General features: G+C 36.5%; 1 protein-coding gene across 1 annotated transcript in view; it reads left to right on the top strand.

Moving 5' to 3' along the window:
• Window positions 1-16012, top strand: part of SPIRE1 (spire type actin nucleation factor 1) — a 170636-nt gene that overhangs the window by 121687 nt on the left and 32937 nt on the right. Inside the window, exons 6-7 of the mRNA XM_081802551.1 lie at window positions 1020-1236; window positions 1857-2021. Of these exons, the coding sequence (XP_081658677.1) occupies window positions 1020-1236; window positions 1857-2021 (382 nt within the window). The remainder of the gene's footprint in view (window positions 1-1019; window positions 1237-1856; window positions 2022-16012) is intronic.

Below are 16012 nucleotides of genomic sequence, written 5' to 3' on the forward strand. Positions count from 1 at the left end.
GTGAATTGTGCAAGACTGTTGAATTTCAGATCTGTACCTCTGAAACAAATAATGCAATATATGTTAAGAAAAAAAAAAAGAAGATAGCAGGAGGGGAAGAATGAAGGGGGGGAAATCGGAGGGGGAGAGGGACCATGAGAGACGATGGACTCTGAAAAACAAACTGAGGGTTCTAGAGGGGAGGGGGGTGGGAGGATGGGTTAGCCTGGTGATGGGTATTAGAGGGCACATTCTGCATGGAGCACTGGGTGTTATGCACAATAAATCATGGAACACTACATCTAAAACTAATGATGTAACGTATGGTGATTAACATAACAATAAAAAAGTTTAAAAAAATAAAAGATGAGATGATATTTGAACTGGATCTTAAAGGAATGAGTATAAGAGAATTTGGGACAAGAGCATTCTCAAAAGAAAAATCTAAATATTTTAGGAATATTGTATTAGAGTAATTTTAATGGCAGAATCTAAGAATCTGTTTAAAATAGGAATATTTTAGAAGGTATTCTAATGGATATACCATAGCAGTAAGTGTGTCAAATCCTTTCTTATTCAAGAAATGGCATACATGTTTTTAAAATTATAAATTGTTTTTGGGACGTTTTTGAGAAATTTAATCCAGAGTTATCTTATATAGATAATTCTTAGGAAATACATCACTTTTTTTAAAAGTTTTTTTTATTTAAGTAATCTCTACACCCAACATGGGGCTTGAACTCACAACCCTGAAATCAAGAGTCCCATGCTCTTCCGACTGAACTATCCAGACACCCTTATCATTTGGTTTTTAATAAATATATTTAAGTAGCTATTTGAGCCGTTATTAATTCAACAAACTACAGTGTTTCAGTTAAATATCATAATGATTTACTTTTCACAGAAGTAGAGACTACACCTTAGCTTTTAGGCAGAAAAATAAAAGGATTAATGTATAATAATAGTAATAATAATAATATACATATTTGATGTGTCTTATATTATTATAAGAACTTCATATATATCTCATTTTCTTGAAGGGCCAACAAGGCAACTCACCATTATTTGTTAAGAAAATGGATATTAAGTAATTTGTGCAAAGATCGTGATAACATAAAAATGATCACTTTTGAGCATTTTCCATGTATAGAACACTGTATACCAGTTCTGGCCATCTCAGCAAGTTATGAAGTACCATTTTCTTTTATTGATGAGGAGTCCAGGGTTCAGAAAGGTCAAGCAATTGCTTCATGTCAGGTAGCTAATAGGTGGTTATATCAATTAGCTGTGGTCACAGTAATGCTGAATAACCAACCACTACAGAATCATAGTCGCATAAAGCAGTACATTTATTTAGCTTATGAGTGTACAGATCAATTGTGGTAGCTCCACTCTATGTATGTCTCATCCTTCTCCTGGGCAGCCTGCCAGTCCAGGCATGAGGTTCTCATGGCAATAATAGAAGCACCAGAGACAAGCCCATTGTGCGTTTGCTTTTGCAGCCTTTGGTCACATCATTTCAACTACTGTTTCAGTGGCCAAGCAAATCACATAGCCAAATCCAGTATTAAGGTGTGGGACATACATTCCTCTTTAGTGAGCAAAATCACATAACAGGACTGAGTCCATTAATGCAGCCTTCCACAGTGGGTGAGTTAAGGTTTACACTCAGGTGACTCAGCACTTAGAGCTTATGATTCTTGACTGGCTTTCTATCCACATTTTAATATCCTTAAACCTAATTTTAAAAAGTGGTTTTGTTTGGTTTACTCAGTGTTTTGCAAACCAAGCTCTTCATTTTTTCTCTGTGACTGTAGCTATTTAGAGGAAACTAGTAAATTTATTCATGGACATCTCTCCACCCTTGGTTCTTTTAGGCTCGATTCTGGGTTCAGGTGATGAGGGATTTGCGGAATGGAGTAAAACTTAAGAAGGTCCAAGAGCGGCAGTACAACCCTTTGCCCATTGAATATCAGCTTACGCCTTATGAGATGCTAATGGATGATATTCGATCCAAAAGATACACTTTGCGAAAAGTAATGGTAAGTAACAAAGAAAACTATTAACAGATTGAAGTGGTTATTCTTCAGTAATCTTATTTGTTGAAAATGTTCTTCTCAGTATTATATTTTCAAAATCATTTCTTCCTGTAGAAGTAATACACTGTCATTACAGAAAATTTGAAAAATACAGTAAGCTCAAAGAAGCAAAGTGACAAATGGGTAATTTCACAACCCAGAGAGATATTTTGTTAACATGCTGGTGTATAACTTTCAGTCTTTTTTTAAGATTTATTTATTTATTTTAGGGAAAGAGAGAGCAGGCGAGCAGGGGGAGGGGCAGAGGGAGAGAGACTCTCAAGCAGACTCCCCGCTAAGCACAGAGCCTGACACGGGCTCAGTGTCATGACCCTATAATCGTGATCTGAGCAAAAATCAAGAGTTGGATGCTTAACTAACTGAGCTACCGAGGCACCCCCAATCTTTTTTCTATACATTTTATTTGGACAGAATGGATTAATATTGAACACTTTGTTTTGTAACCAGTTATTTTCACTTAACATAGTATGTGAACATTTTTCCATGTCATTATGTGTTCAAAATCATCATTTCTAAATGACTACCTCTTTTATCGCTTTGTGGCTATACCAGAGTTTATTAAACCATCAACTTGTATCAAATTGTAAGCAGCCTATTTTGTGTATCCTTTCATTTAAATCTTCTTGAATATCAACAGTGAAATCTTTGAGTTAGGTTTTTAGAAGTGGAATCCTAACAGCACTATGTCTGAAATACATCCTGAATGTGACTACTTCTCACCGCCACCACTTCAGATGCTCTGCGTTCCAAGCCACCATCTCTCGCTCACACTATTACAGTGGCCTCTAAGTGACCTTCCTGCTTTCACTCTTGCCCCTTTTAGTCAATTTTCCCCCAAAATAGCCAGAGTAAATCTCTTAAGGTAAAAATGTGATGATGTCATTGCCCTGCTCAGAACCTTCCACTGTTCTCCATCACACTTGGAACAAACTCCACATCCCTACCTTGGCCTGCAAAGCCCCACAGAGTCTGATACAGGTTACCTTTGAGAATTCACCTCCTACAACCCTTCCTGGTTATTTCCCCTCCTTAGCCATGCTGGTGTCTGTTGCTGTCACATGCTCCTGCAACTGAGCCTTCGCTCTCCCTTTTCCTGGAACTCTCTTTTCCCACACATCTACATAACTTGCTTTATCACTTGTCAGGTCTCTGCTCAAGTGTCGCTTCATAGAGCCTTCTCCTCTTCTCTACCCACATGTTTCAGTAGTTCACATTGCCATGTATTTTCAGATTCGCTCTCTATCTTACCATTATAGGGACTTAGTTCTTTCACTGTTATATCCCCTGTGACTAGCCCATGTGCCTGACACACAGCCAGTTGCTGAATACTGTGCCCAACAAATAGTTGTGGGATGAATTAATGAATTATATCCACATTTTTTAAGAAAATTTAATTAGTTATTTTATATGGAAGATTCTTATGAAACACATGGCTTAGTTTTAAAGTAGATTTAAGTAGGGCGCCTGGTTGGCTCAGTCTGAAGAGCATATGACTCTTGATCTTGGGGTCAGGGGTTTGAGCCCCAATTGGGTATAGAGATTACTTAAATAAACTTAAAAAAATAAATAGATTGAAATAGCTCTTTGTTAATTTTAATAAGCTGCAATATTGTAGCTCTAAGTATCATGTTGATTTACTTCTTAGTAAATCTGATTTCCTTTACAAATGAGGAAACTGAAGTTTAGAGGTGCTGCATAACTTCCCAAGTCTGAACTAGTTCATTTTCATTCTGTCTGACCTCAGAATCTGTGCTGTGTGCTACACACATGTGGCCAAATTGCCCTTTAGTTATATTGTGATGATTACTATTTACAACATAATAGTTTTTTCCATTTCTTCCTATCCTTGACCAAAGTGGGTGTCTTTTGGGATTGACAAATTTGACTGGGAGAAAATTCTCTTTCGTTTTTAAAATCTATATTTCTTTGATTACAAGTGCATTTAAGCATTTAAAAACATATACCATTTTTTTTTGTATTTCTTAAATTTATTTAACAAATTTTTTTAAAGATTTTGTCAGAGAGAGCACGCACACAAGAAGGGGGAAGGAGCAGAGGGAGAAGGAGAAGCTGACTCCCTATTGAGCAGGGAGCCTGATGCGGGGCTCCATCCTGGGACGCTGAGATCAGGACCTGAGCCGAAGGCAGATGCTTAACCAACTGAGCCACCCAGGCGCCCCTAATTTAACAAATATTTATTGAGCACTTCTTGTGTGCCAGGCACTATTCTAGACTCTGGAAAAGGACATAATACAGTCCTTATTCTCAGGAAATTCACAGTATGGTGGGAGACACTGGTAATTAGGCAAGCATTAACAATGGTGTGCTAAGCTAAGTGTAAGAGTCTATATGCCAAAAAACAATGTTCAAAGTCCGAGGAATAATGGGATTTAACACAAGAAAAAAACAGGTTCTCCATAATGGGAGCCCTTTGCACTCTATAATTCCTATGAAGAATGAATGTAGATGGTTTCTTTTTTAAATGTCTTCACAGTATTTCCTAGTGCACTGTTAATTATTTACCCAAGACTCTGTTAATAGACATTTAGATTGTTTCCAGTTTTCATTTTTTTAATTAGTATGATGAATATCCTCAAACCAACACCTCATCTAATTATCTCCTTGGTTTGAATTTCTGTTGGTGAGATGGATAGATCAAGGATTATGTACATTTTAAATTTTAATACATGTTGCCAAACTTTTCTCCAGAAGGACTGTATCAATTTACACTTTTACCAGTAATGCAAGATAATTTCTGTTGCCAATACTTGGCAATGCTGTCTTTTAAAAAATGCCTACTTATCTGAACTTTATCCTGAGTGGGAACACTTAACAGTAATCACAGATGATTTTCCTCCTTATTCTAAAGGAATTATTCAGAAATTCATATTATTGATTAAAATAAGTAAATGTTGCTTCTGCTTAATAAATTATTAACACTTCTAACTAAAGTCTTTTACCTGTCACCCACAATAGAGCTAAATCATTTTATTTTTCATCAGAAAAAATAATTATGCTAAAGAGTAGTTAAATTTGTCTGATACTAAGAATTACATGGGATAGGAGCACCTGGGTGGCTCAGTCCATTGGGCATCTGCCTTCAGCTCAGGTCATGATCCCAGGGTCCTGAGATCAAGCCCCACCTTGGGCTCCCTGCTCAACCAGGAGTTGGCTTCTCCCTCTCCCTCTGCCCTTACCCCCACTCGTTCTCTCTCTCTCTCTCTAATATACAAATAAAATCTTTTAAAAAATTAATTACATGAGATGGATTTCTCTTGTAGATGCTGATCTAACAGGTCTCAGCTGGGTTGTAATATGTTGTAAAACATATAATATTGGGTGAGACTTAAGATCATGTATTTGGGAAATAATGGTATGTGATTATACATAGACATAATGACAAAGAACTGTGCATCCAAGTTGGAAGGTATTTACAAGCATAAATAATTATTCTTCTGTAGTAAATGAAAGGTTTTTAAAGAGTCTGGTTTTTCTTTCTCCCATTCATTCATTTTAAGGTAAAATTCACATTAAATTACCTATTTTAAAGTGTCTATACAGTTCAGTGGCATTTAGTATATCCACAGTGTTGTGCAACCTCCACCTCTGTCTAGTTCCAAAATAATTTCATCACCCCCAAAGGAAACCCTGTAGTCATGAAACAATTACTCCTAATCTTCCCTCCCCTGAGCCCCTGGCAACTACTTTTCTACTTTCTGTCTCAGTGGATCTACCTATTCTGGATATTTTATATAAATGGAATCATACAATATGTAATGTTTTGTGTCTGGCTTCTTTCATTTAGCATAATGTTTTCTAGGTTCATCCATATTGTAGCTTGTAGGAGTACTTTATTCTTTCTTATGGTGGAATAACATTCTGTTAATATGCATATACCATGTTTTATTATCCATTCATCACATGATGGGTATTTGGTTTCTTTCCATCTTTTCACTATTGTGAATAGTGCTGCTATGAACAATCATGTACAAGTTTTTGTTTGAAAACTTGTTTTCGATTCTTTTGGGTATATACCTAAGAGTGGAATGGCTGGATCATATAATAATTCTGTGTTTAACTTACTGTGAAATCACCAAACTGCTTTCCACAGCACTTGCACCATTTTATGTTCCCACCAGCAGTGTATGAGAGTTTCAGTTTCTCCATATTCTTGCCAACACTTTTTACTGTCCATTTTAGTTTTTAATTATACCTACCATAGTAAGTATGAGGTAAAATCTCATTGTGGTTTTGATTTGCATTTCCATAATGACTAATGATGTTATATGTGTTTTCATGTGCTTGTGGGCTATTTGTATGTCTTTGGAGAAAAGTCAGTTCAGATCCTGTGCCTATTTTTTAGTTGTGTTGTTTGTCTTTGTATGGTTGAGTTATAAAAATTCTTTATATACTATGGGTATTAGACTCTTGACAGATGTATGATTTGCAAATATTTTCTCCCATTCTGTAGGTTGTCTTTTCACTCTCTTAACAGTGTGCTTTGAAGCATAAAGGTTTTAATTTTACCAGTGTCCAGTTTATCTATTCTTTCTCTCCCGTTGCTCAGGCTTTCAGTGTCATATCTAAAAATACATTACCAAATCTAAGGTTATAGAGATTAACCCCTAAGTTTTCTTCTAAGACTTCTATACATTTAGCTCTTTGATCTGTTTTAAGTTCATTTTTGTATATGGTGTGAGGTAAAGATCAAACATAATTCTTGTGCATTTTTTTAAAGATTTTATTTATTTATTCATAAGAGATAGAGAGAGAGGTAGAGGGAGAAGCAGGCTCCCCACTAAGCAGGGAGCCCGATGTGGGACTTGATCCCAGGACCCTGGGATCATGACCTGAGCCGAAGGCAGAAGCTTAACCGGTTAAATCTGAGCCACCCAGGCACCCAATTCTTTTGCATTTTGATACCCGTTTGTCCCAGCATCGTTTATTTATTTGCTGAAGAAACTGTTTTTACCCCCCATTTAATGGTCTTGGCTCTATTGTGATAAATCAGTTGAATGCATGAGTTTATTTCTCAACTCTGAATTCTATTTCATTGATTTGTTATGATTATCCTATGCCCATCCCACATTGTGGGGTGATTATAATGTAATACATATATTATAGTTAATTATTGTAGCTTTGTGATAAGCTTTAAAATCTAAAAGTGAGTCCACCAACTCTGTTTTTCTTTTTCAAGATTGTTTTGGTAATTCAGGGTTCCTTGAGATTCCATGTGAATTTTAGAGTAGGTTTTTCGATTTCTGCAAAAAATACCATTAAGAATTTGATAGAGATTGTATTGAATCTCTAGATCACTTTAGGTTATATTGTCATCTTAACAATATTAAGTCTTCCAATCCATAAACATAGAATGTCTTTCCATTTTCATTTATATCTTCTTTTATTTCTTTCAGCAGTGTTTTATGGTTTTCAGTATACAAGTCTTACACTTCATTGGTTAAATTTGTTCTTAAGTATTTTATTCTTTTTGATATTACTAGGAATGGGATTGTTTTCTTTGTTTTTTTCTGGACCATTCATTTCTAATGTATATACATTATACATACATATACATACTATATATACATATATGTACACATACAACTGATTTGTGTACGTTGCTCCTATATCCTGCAACTTTGCTGAGTTTATTAGCACTAATAGTTTTCTTGACGGATTCTTCAGGATATTTTTTTTATATATATGATCATGTCATCTGTGAAGAGAGATACTTTTACTTCTTCCTTTCCAATCTGGATGCCTTTGTTTTTTTTTCCAATCGGGTGCCTTTTAATTATCCTGTCTAGAAATGTCAGTGTTGAATGGAAAAAGCAGGCATCCATGTCTTCTTTCTGATGTTAGGGGGAAAGCATTCAGTTTTTCATCATTGAGTAGCTATGGATTTTCACAAATGACTTATCATGCTGAGGAAGTTTCCTTCCATTCCAACTTTGTTGAGTGTTTTTATCATGGAAGGGTGTGAGAATTTTGTCAAATCCTTTTTCTGACATCAATTAAGACAATCGTGTGGGTTCTTTTGTTTCATTCCATTAATGTGGTATATTACCATTAATGTGGTGTATATTTCCATCCTTGCATTTATGGGATAAATCCCACTTGATCATGATGTATAATCCTTTTTAATATACTGCTAAAGTCAGCTTACTAGGAGTTAGGAGTTTAGCATCCATATTCAGAACTGATTTAATCCATAGTATTATAATGTCCATGTCTAGCTTGATATGAGGGTAATGTTGGCCTCATAGAATAAATTAGGAAGTGTTATCTCCTTTTCTAATTTTTGGAATAATTTGGGAAGGATTGAGATTAATTCTTTTTTGGGTGATGGGCATTAAGGAGGGCACGTGATGTGATGGACACTGGGTGTTACATGCAACAATGAATCACTGAACACTACATCAAAAACTAATGATGTACTATATGTTGGCTAATTGAATTTAAATAAATAAAATAAAATAAAAGTTTGAGTAGAATTTACCAGTGAAGTGTTCTTGTCTTGGGCTCTTCTTTTTTGGGAGATTTTTGATTGCTGACTCAATTTTTTTACCTATTACAAGTCTGTTCAGATTTCCTTTCTCTCTTCTTTTTTTTTTTTTTTTTTTGAGAGAGAGAGTGTGTGAGCAGGGGCGAGGGGCAAAGGGAGAGAGAGAGAGAGAGAATCTTAAGCACAACACATGGCACTGTCTCATGATCCTGAGATTATGAACTGAGCCTAAATCAAGAGTCAGACACTTAACCAACTGAGCTACCCAGGTGCCCCTCCTTTCTCTTTCCCTCTACTTCCTCACTTTCTCCCTCCATCACTTCCTTCCTTCCTTTTTAATCAGTTTTGTAGTTTATGTCTTTCTAGGCATTTGTTCCTCTCACCTAGATTATTTTATTTGTTAATGTACAATGATCATAGTATTCTCTTATAATGCTTTGTATTTCTGTAAGGCCTGTATTAATGTCTCTACTTTGATTCACTTACGATATTTGTATTTTGAATCCTCTCTTTTTCTTGGTCAGTCTGTTAATTTTGTTGATCTTTTCAGTGAAACAACTTTTGGCTTTGTTATTTTCATCTATTTTTCTATTCTTTATTTCTTCTCTAATCTTTATCATTTCCTTCCTTGTGCAAGTGATGGGTTTAGCTTGTTTTTTCTTTTTACACCCTTAAGATATAGAGTCAGGTTATTGATTTGAGATCTTCTTTCTTTTTTTCAAGATTTTATTTATTTATTTGATAGACAGCGAGAGAGGGAGCACAAGCAGGGGGAGTGGCAGAGGGAGAGGGAGAAGCAGGCTTCCTGCTGAGCAGGGAGCCCAATGCAGGGCTCGATCCCAGGACCCTGGGATCATGACCTGAGCCGAAGGCAGACGCTTAACCACTAAGCCACCCAGGCACCCCGAGATTGTCTTTCTTAATATAGGTCTTTACCTCTATGAATTTCCCTCTGAGCACTGTTCTTACTGCATTCCATAAGTTTTTGTATGTTGTGTTTTCATTTTCATTAATTTCAAAGTATTTTATTATTCTACTTGTAATTTCTTCTTTGACCTGCTGGTTATTAGGAGTTTGTTTTTTAAATTTCACATATTTGTGAATGTTTTCAGCTTTCCTTCTGCTAGTGGTTTCTTTCCTTTCTTTGTGATTAGAAAAGATGCTTTGTATTTCAGTCTTTTTAAATGTGTTGAGACTTGTTTTGAGGTCTAACATGGAGAATGTTCTTTTTGCATTTAAGAAAAAGACTATTGGGTAGAATGTTCTATGTGAGTTGGTTTATTTTAAGTTAGATTATATGTTCAAGTTATCTCTTTCCTTACTGATCTCTCTAGTTGTTCTGTCCATTATTGAAGTCTCCAACTATTATTATAGAACTATTTCTATTTTTAATTTTTTCTATGTTTGCTTCATATATTTAGGTGTGTTTGTATTTATAATTATTTATTTTCTTGATTTATTGACCCTTTATCAGTGTATAATGTCTTTCTTTGTCTTTTGTGACACTTTTTGTCTGAAAGTTTATTTTGTCTGATATTAATATAGCCAGCCCAGCTCACCTTTGATTACTGATTGCATAGAATATCTTTTTTCATGCTTTCACTTTCAGCTTATTCATGTCTTTGGATCTAAGTTGAGTCTCTTGTAGACAGCACAAAGTTGGATCATGTTTTCTTTATCCATTCTGTCAATTTCTTCAGTTAGAGAGTTTATTCCCTTTATACTGAACACAATTACTGACAAGGAAGAACTGATTTCTGCCTTCTGATATTTATTTTCTATATGTTTTAAATCTCATTTGTCCTCTAATTTTTTCATTGCTGCCTTCTTTTGTGATTTTTTTTTCTTATATCCCATTTAGATTCTCTTCCCATTTTTTCTGTAGTTTTTAAGCTTTTATTCTTAGTAGTTCCCTGGAGATTACAGTTGATATCTTACCTTTATAACAGTCAAGTTTGAACTAATATCAGCTGCGTGGCTCAGTCGGTTAAGCCTCCAACTTTTGGTTGTGGCTCAGGTCATGATCTCAGGGTCATGGGATCGAGCCCTGTGTTGGGCTCCATACTCAGCATGGAGTCTGCTTGTCCCTTCCCCTCTCCTTCCGCCCCTCCCCACCATGCACATGCGCTCTTTCTCTCTCTCTCTTTCTCTCTAAAATAAATAAATCCTTTTTTTTTTAATGTTTTCCATTTCCAAAACATTGCTAAAGGGGAGGCTGTAGTGGGTGGCAACAAAAATAATTTTTAGTATGATTTAATATCTTAAACTATATGTTTTTGTGTTATTATCATGGATACTAAAAATAATTTTTATGCTTAAGGATTTGGGACAAAAGTTGAATAGCAAAAATGCGCTTAACTGTAAATATAAGGAATGACTTTTGGGCCTATTGACCAGATCTCTCAAGTCTAATGAAATAAATTTCTTAGTTGTGAGTATTTTATATGAATTTGAGAATGTTGCATGTGATTCTCTTTGACCTCCTCCTACTATATTATGAATGTAATCTGGTTTTTCCAGGCTTCAGCCTGGGATATAACAGCAAACTCAGATGTTTCAGAGCAGGTAAATGTAAATGAGTGACTTGGGCTAGGTTGAAAGCTAGCAAAGCTTATCTGTGGTAATCAAAGTCAGAATAGTGTTTATCACAGGTGGGGGTGGGGTAGCAACTAGGAGAAGGCACCAGAGAGCTGCTAGTATTCTAGATTTTGAACTGGATGATGGTTCAATAGGTTATGTTCGTTTTCATATAATTAAGATTTCTGCACTTTACCATATATACATTGTACTTCAGTAAGCAAATTTACCCCCAAAGTTGACATCTACTCTCTAAAAGAAATTGACTTCAATACTACAATATATTCCTTTCTGCATACCACACTTATTGTTTGAATTCCACAGTTACACATGCATTATCAGGCTACTCTTTATCATGTGTGTGTGTAGAGGAAGATTCAAGTTTTAACCATGTAGTTTCATCTTTGGATGGTGGTTTCTTTTGACAAAAAGCTAAATAAGTTCTTGGATTATGGCGGCTGTGAGTAGCAACATTTCATGATATTTACAGACAGATGCTGTCTCATGAAAAAAGTCACTTGAGGATTCAGTGCTTCTGTGCTTAATGGCAAGAATCCTTTCATTTACTTGAAATGTTAAAATATAAGGAAGAACAGCGGGAGTCTGGCATTTTAGGCAGAGATGGCTCCCATGCCACCCCATTTGGTGCCAGCTCCATATCTTAGAAGTTCTGCCCAGCTGACCAGGATAGAACATGGCTTTATTTGGAACAGTAAAGAGCCATTATCAAAAGCAGTAGAGAGGGTGACAATTAGAAGAGCTAAGGAGGCTAGACTGTGGCCTCAGTTGTGGCTAAGACCACTCAGAAATTGAACAAAGTAACTTAGGAAACAGGACAAAGTTGGGTAAGATCCCACTTACTCCTGCGGGTCTCAGAGGTTGTACTCATGCTGGGCCCACTTGGGAGAGACTGAGGAGGTGAGCTCTTTGTCCCTGGCCAAATAGAGAGGTCTTGTGAATGCAGAAAGTAAAAACTGGGCAGACATTTAACTCCCGTGATAAAGGAAGGGAGCCTTACTGGCGTCACTGTGTTTAGGTACTACTTCTGACCTATCATTGGCTGATCGCTAAGTACTTTGCTGACCCAGGGGCAACCCCTAGGAAGCCAAGCTTAAAAATAAAAACAAGAATTTTAATGAGAAAAAAAAAATACTGAGCAGAGACATTCGAACCTACATGTGGCAGGGGAAGTAGACTTAACAGAATTAGTGTACACAAGTCACCAAGCAAATAAACAACAATACCCATCCCCTGCAAGGAGAGATCAAAATCTAGAGTTCTTACAATATATTTTTTAAGTGTCCAGTTTACAGCAGAACATTATAGACAAAAAAAAAAAAAAATGTGGCCCATAGTAGTAGCTCTTAGTACAGGAACAGTTATGGAATGTACATTCCAAAGACAGGGTGTGGGGGGTAAGGAGCCTCGAATTGCCCAGGTCCAGCCAGTGGTCATGTCCTCTCACTGACCTCTTCCAACTGTAAACCAATAAAACTTCAAAAAGGTAACATAGGAGAACATCTTTATGACCTTGAGGTAGGCAGGGAGTTCTTTAAATAGGACAGGTGTGTACATTGTGCACCAGAAGACTTACACAAGAATATACTAACTAGCATTTTTGCAGTACCATAATGTGGAAGTGACCTAATGTCCACCAACAGTGAAATAAATAAATTGTGAGCAAATAAATGGAATAAGAGCAAAGAAATTAATTTCTCCTACATGCCACAATGTAACTGAATCTCTGAGACATAATGGTGAGCAATAAAAGCCAACTCCACAAAAAGCCCTACATAGGATTCCATTCATATATTTTTTTAATTCAAAAAAGCTATTCCTTTGTAAGTGTATAGGAATGCCTGTTCTGTATTCTTCACTAATACTGTGTTACACTCTCTAACTTTTATCTACCAGTTTTACAGGTCTGATTTCATCTAATTTCCATTTCTTTATGAGTAAGATTAAACATCTCTTTAGATGTGTTTTAGACAATATGTATGATGCTTAATTAAGAGCAGTGACTCTGGAAATAGGGTGACTATGTTAGAATCTCAGTTCTGCCATCAACTCAATAGCATTTTGGGCATGTTACATGTACATATATATGTATATGTATACATATATACAGATACTGGTTTTAAAAAGTGAGACAACCTGTTTTCTATAAAATTTTAAGAAGAGGGAGAAAAAGGATTTTTACTGAGTTTTCTAAGAAGCTGAGAGCACAGAGAAACACTGAATAGCCTGATTATAAAATAAAGCCCAAATGAGGTGGAGACTGGATATAGAGTATGTTTTCCACTTCAGTACTGTAACTACTGAAATGTGGAAAGAGGAGAGGCTAAAATATGAGACACAGACCAGGTCATCACCTCAAGGAAATGAAATTGGGATCTCAAAGAAATATCTGCACTCCCATGTGTATTGCAGCATTATTCACAATAGCCAAGTTATGGAAACAGCTTAAATGTCAACAGATGAATGGATAAAGAAAACTTGTATGCATCTACAGTGGAATAGTATTCAGTCATAAAACAGAAGAAAATCCTGCCATTTGCAACATCATGGATGAACCTGGAGGACATCATGCTAGGTGAAATAAGCTGGGCACACAAAGACAAATACTGTATGATCTCACTTGTATGGTGAACTTTAAGAAATCAAACTCATGGAAGCTGAGAGTAGAACAGTAGGTTTCCAGGGGCTCAGGGATGGGGGAACTGGAAAGATGTTGGTTAAATGTTGGTCAAAAGTCACAGGTTTCAGTTATAAGATGAGTAAGTTCTGGGGACTCAGCATGGTGACTATAGTTAATAATACTGTATTGTGTACTTGAAATATGCTAAGAGCATACATCTTAAGTGTTCCCACACACACACACACACAAAAAAAAAAAACAACCAGTAACTGTGTGAGGTGATGGATGTGTTAATTAGCTTGGTTGTGGTAAGCATTTCACAATGCATATACACATATCAGATAATCATGCTGTACACTTTAAATATGCATAATTTTTCTTTGTCAGTTCAACCTCAATAAGGCTGAGGGAAAAAAGAAATCTGATTGGGGCCCAATATTAATCCATAAACTATAGATCAGCTTTGTACATTTTTAGTTGTTTTTTTTTTTTTTAAAGATTTTATTTATTTGAGACAGAGAGAATGAGAGGGGGGAGGGTCAGAGGGAGAATCAGGCTCCCTGCTCGGCAGGGAGCCTGATGCGGGACTCGATCCCGGGACTCCAGGATCATGACCTGAGCCAAAGGCAGTCGCTTAACCAACTGAGCCACCCAGGCGCCCAGTTGTTTGTGTTTTTTGTAAGATTTTTTTAAATTTATTTATTTGACAGAGAGAGACACAGCGAGAGAGGGAACACAAGTAGGGGGAGTGGGGGAGGGAGAAGCAGGCTCCCTGCGGGGCAGAGAGCCCGATGTGGGGCTCGGTCCCAGGACCCTGGGATCATGACCCAAGCAGAAGGCAGATACTTAACGACTGAGCCATCCAGGCGCCCCTTTACTTGTAATCTTATGTCACCATTGGTGGTTCTGCTTTGCTTAAGACAAAAATAGAAAAAAGAGTTTTTTCAAGAGTCAAGTTATTTAAGCTTTTTGTTTGTTGAAGGTTCTGTGAGCTTCAGAATGACAGGTGATTTTGTAAATGTGTTCTTTATAATAATTATCAGTGATGCATCTGCTTGCCATTTAATCTATTTAGCTATAAATAATACATTTTTTGAACTTGGAGGCTGTGGGTAGGAAATGAAGACAAATGGATAGATGTTTCTCCTTCATGGTAGCCACTGTTGTTTTCCTTTTCATGCTAAATCCATGCAGTTCATTTAAGTAAGTGTATACTGAGCAAGGGGCTGGGCAGATGGAGGTTCCAATGTGAGCAGGTTCATGTGGGGAAGTTTTCAAGTTTTCAGTCTAAACAGCTAAAATTCTTATTAATTCCTTATTTTATGTAAATGTACCTGATAAATGAGAGTGGAAATTCAACTACTCATTTAATTAACTTCAAAAACTGGGTGTTAAAAATTTTTTTTATTATCAGTATAATGCCACTTTCTAATTTCTTTAAAAACAAATATTTTGGCTTTCTCCTGAGCCACGCGAGGGAGCCGGAGCGCTTCTCTTGAGTTAGTGATCAGTCAGTGGTGGTCCAACATGCAGAAGTGAGTGAGTGGTTAAAAGCAGCAGAGCTGATGGGTCATGAGGATGTAAGTGTGTTTGAAGGCTCTCACACCCTTTACTCCAGGGCTCAGAGAATAAAAACATCTGCGTGCAGCTAATGGACATTCTTTTGGGCCAGAAGGATAGGAGCCCCTGATCTAAGGAATCAGAGTCTCTTCTGATTTGTTTAGTGTCTATTTTTCTGGGGATATTGTTACCCTGTTAGCATTTTGTTCTCTCATTCATCTCATCTCCTCTGGACAAAATGACAAGATGGAGAAAATCACCTCAAAAAAAAGAACAAGAGGCAGTACTGACTGCCAGGGACCTAATCAATATGGACATTAGTAAGATGTCAGAACTAGAGTTCAGAATGATTATTTTAAAGATATTAGCTGGGCTTGAAAAAAGCATGGAAGATACTAGAGAAACCCTTTCTGGAGAAATAAAAGAACTAAAATATAACCAAGTCGAAATCAAAAAGTCTATTAATGAGGTGCATTCAAAAATGGAGGCTCTAACTGCTAGGATAAATGAGGCAGAAGAGAATTAGTGATATAGAAGACCAAATGATGGAAAATAAAGAGGCTGAGAAAAAGAGAGATAAACAACTACTGGATCATGAGGGCAGAATTCTAGAGGTAAGTGATGCCATAAGACGAAACAATATTAGAATAATTG

Source organism: Leptonychotes weddellii, chromosome 13 (genome assembly GCF_054177405.1).
Source record: "Leptonychotes weddellii isolate Sample4059 chromosome 13, ASM5417740v2, whole genome shotgun sequence".
In the NCBI taxonomy this organism is placed as follows: domain Eukaryota; kingdom Metazoa; phylum Chordata; class Mammalia; order Carnivora; family Phocidae; genus Leptonychotes; species Leptonychotes weddellii.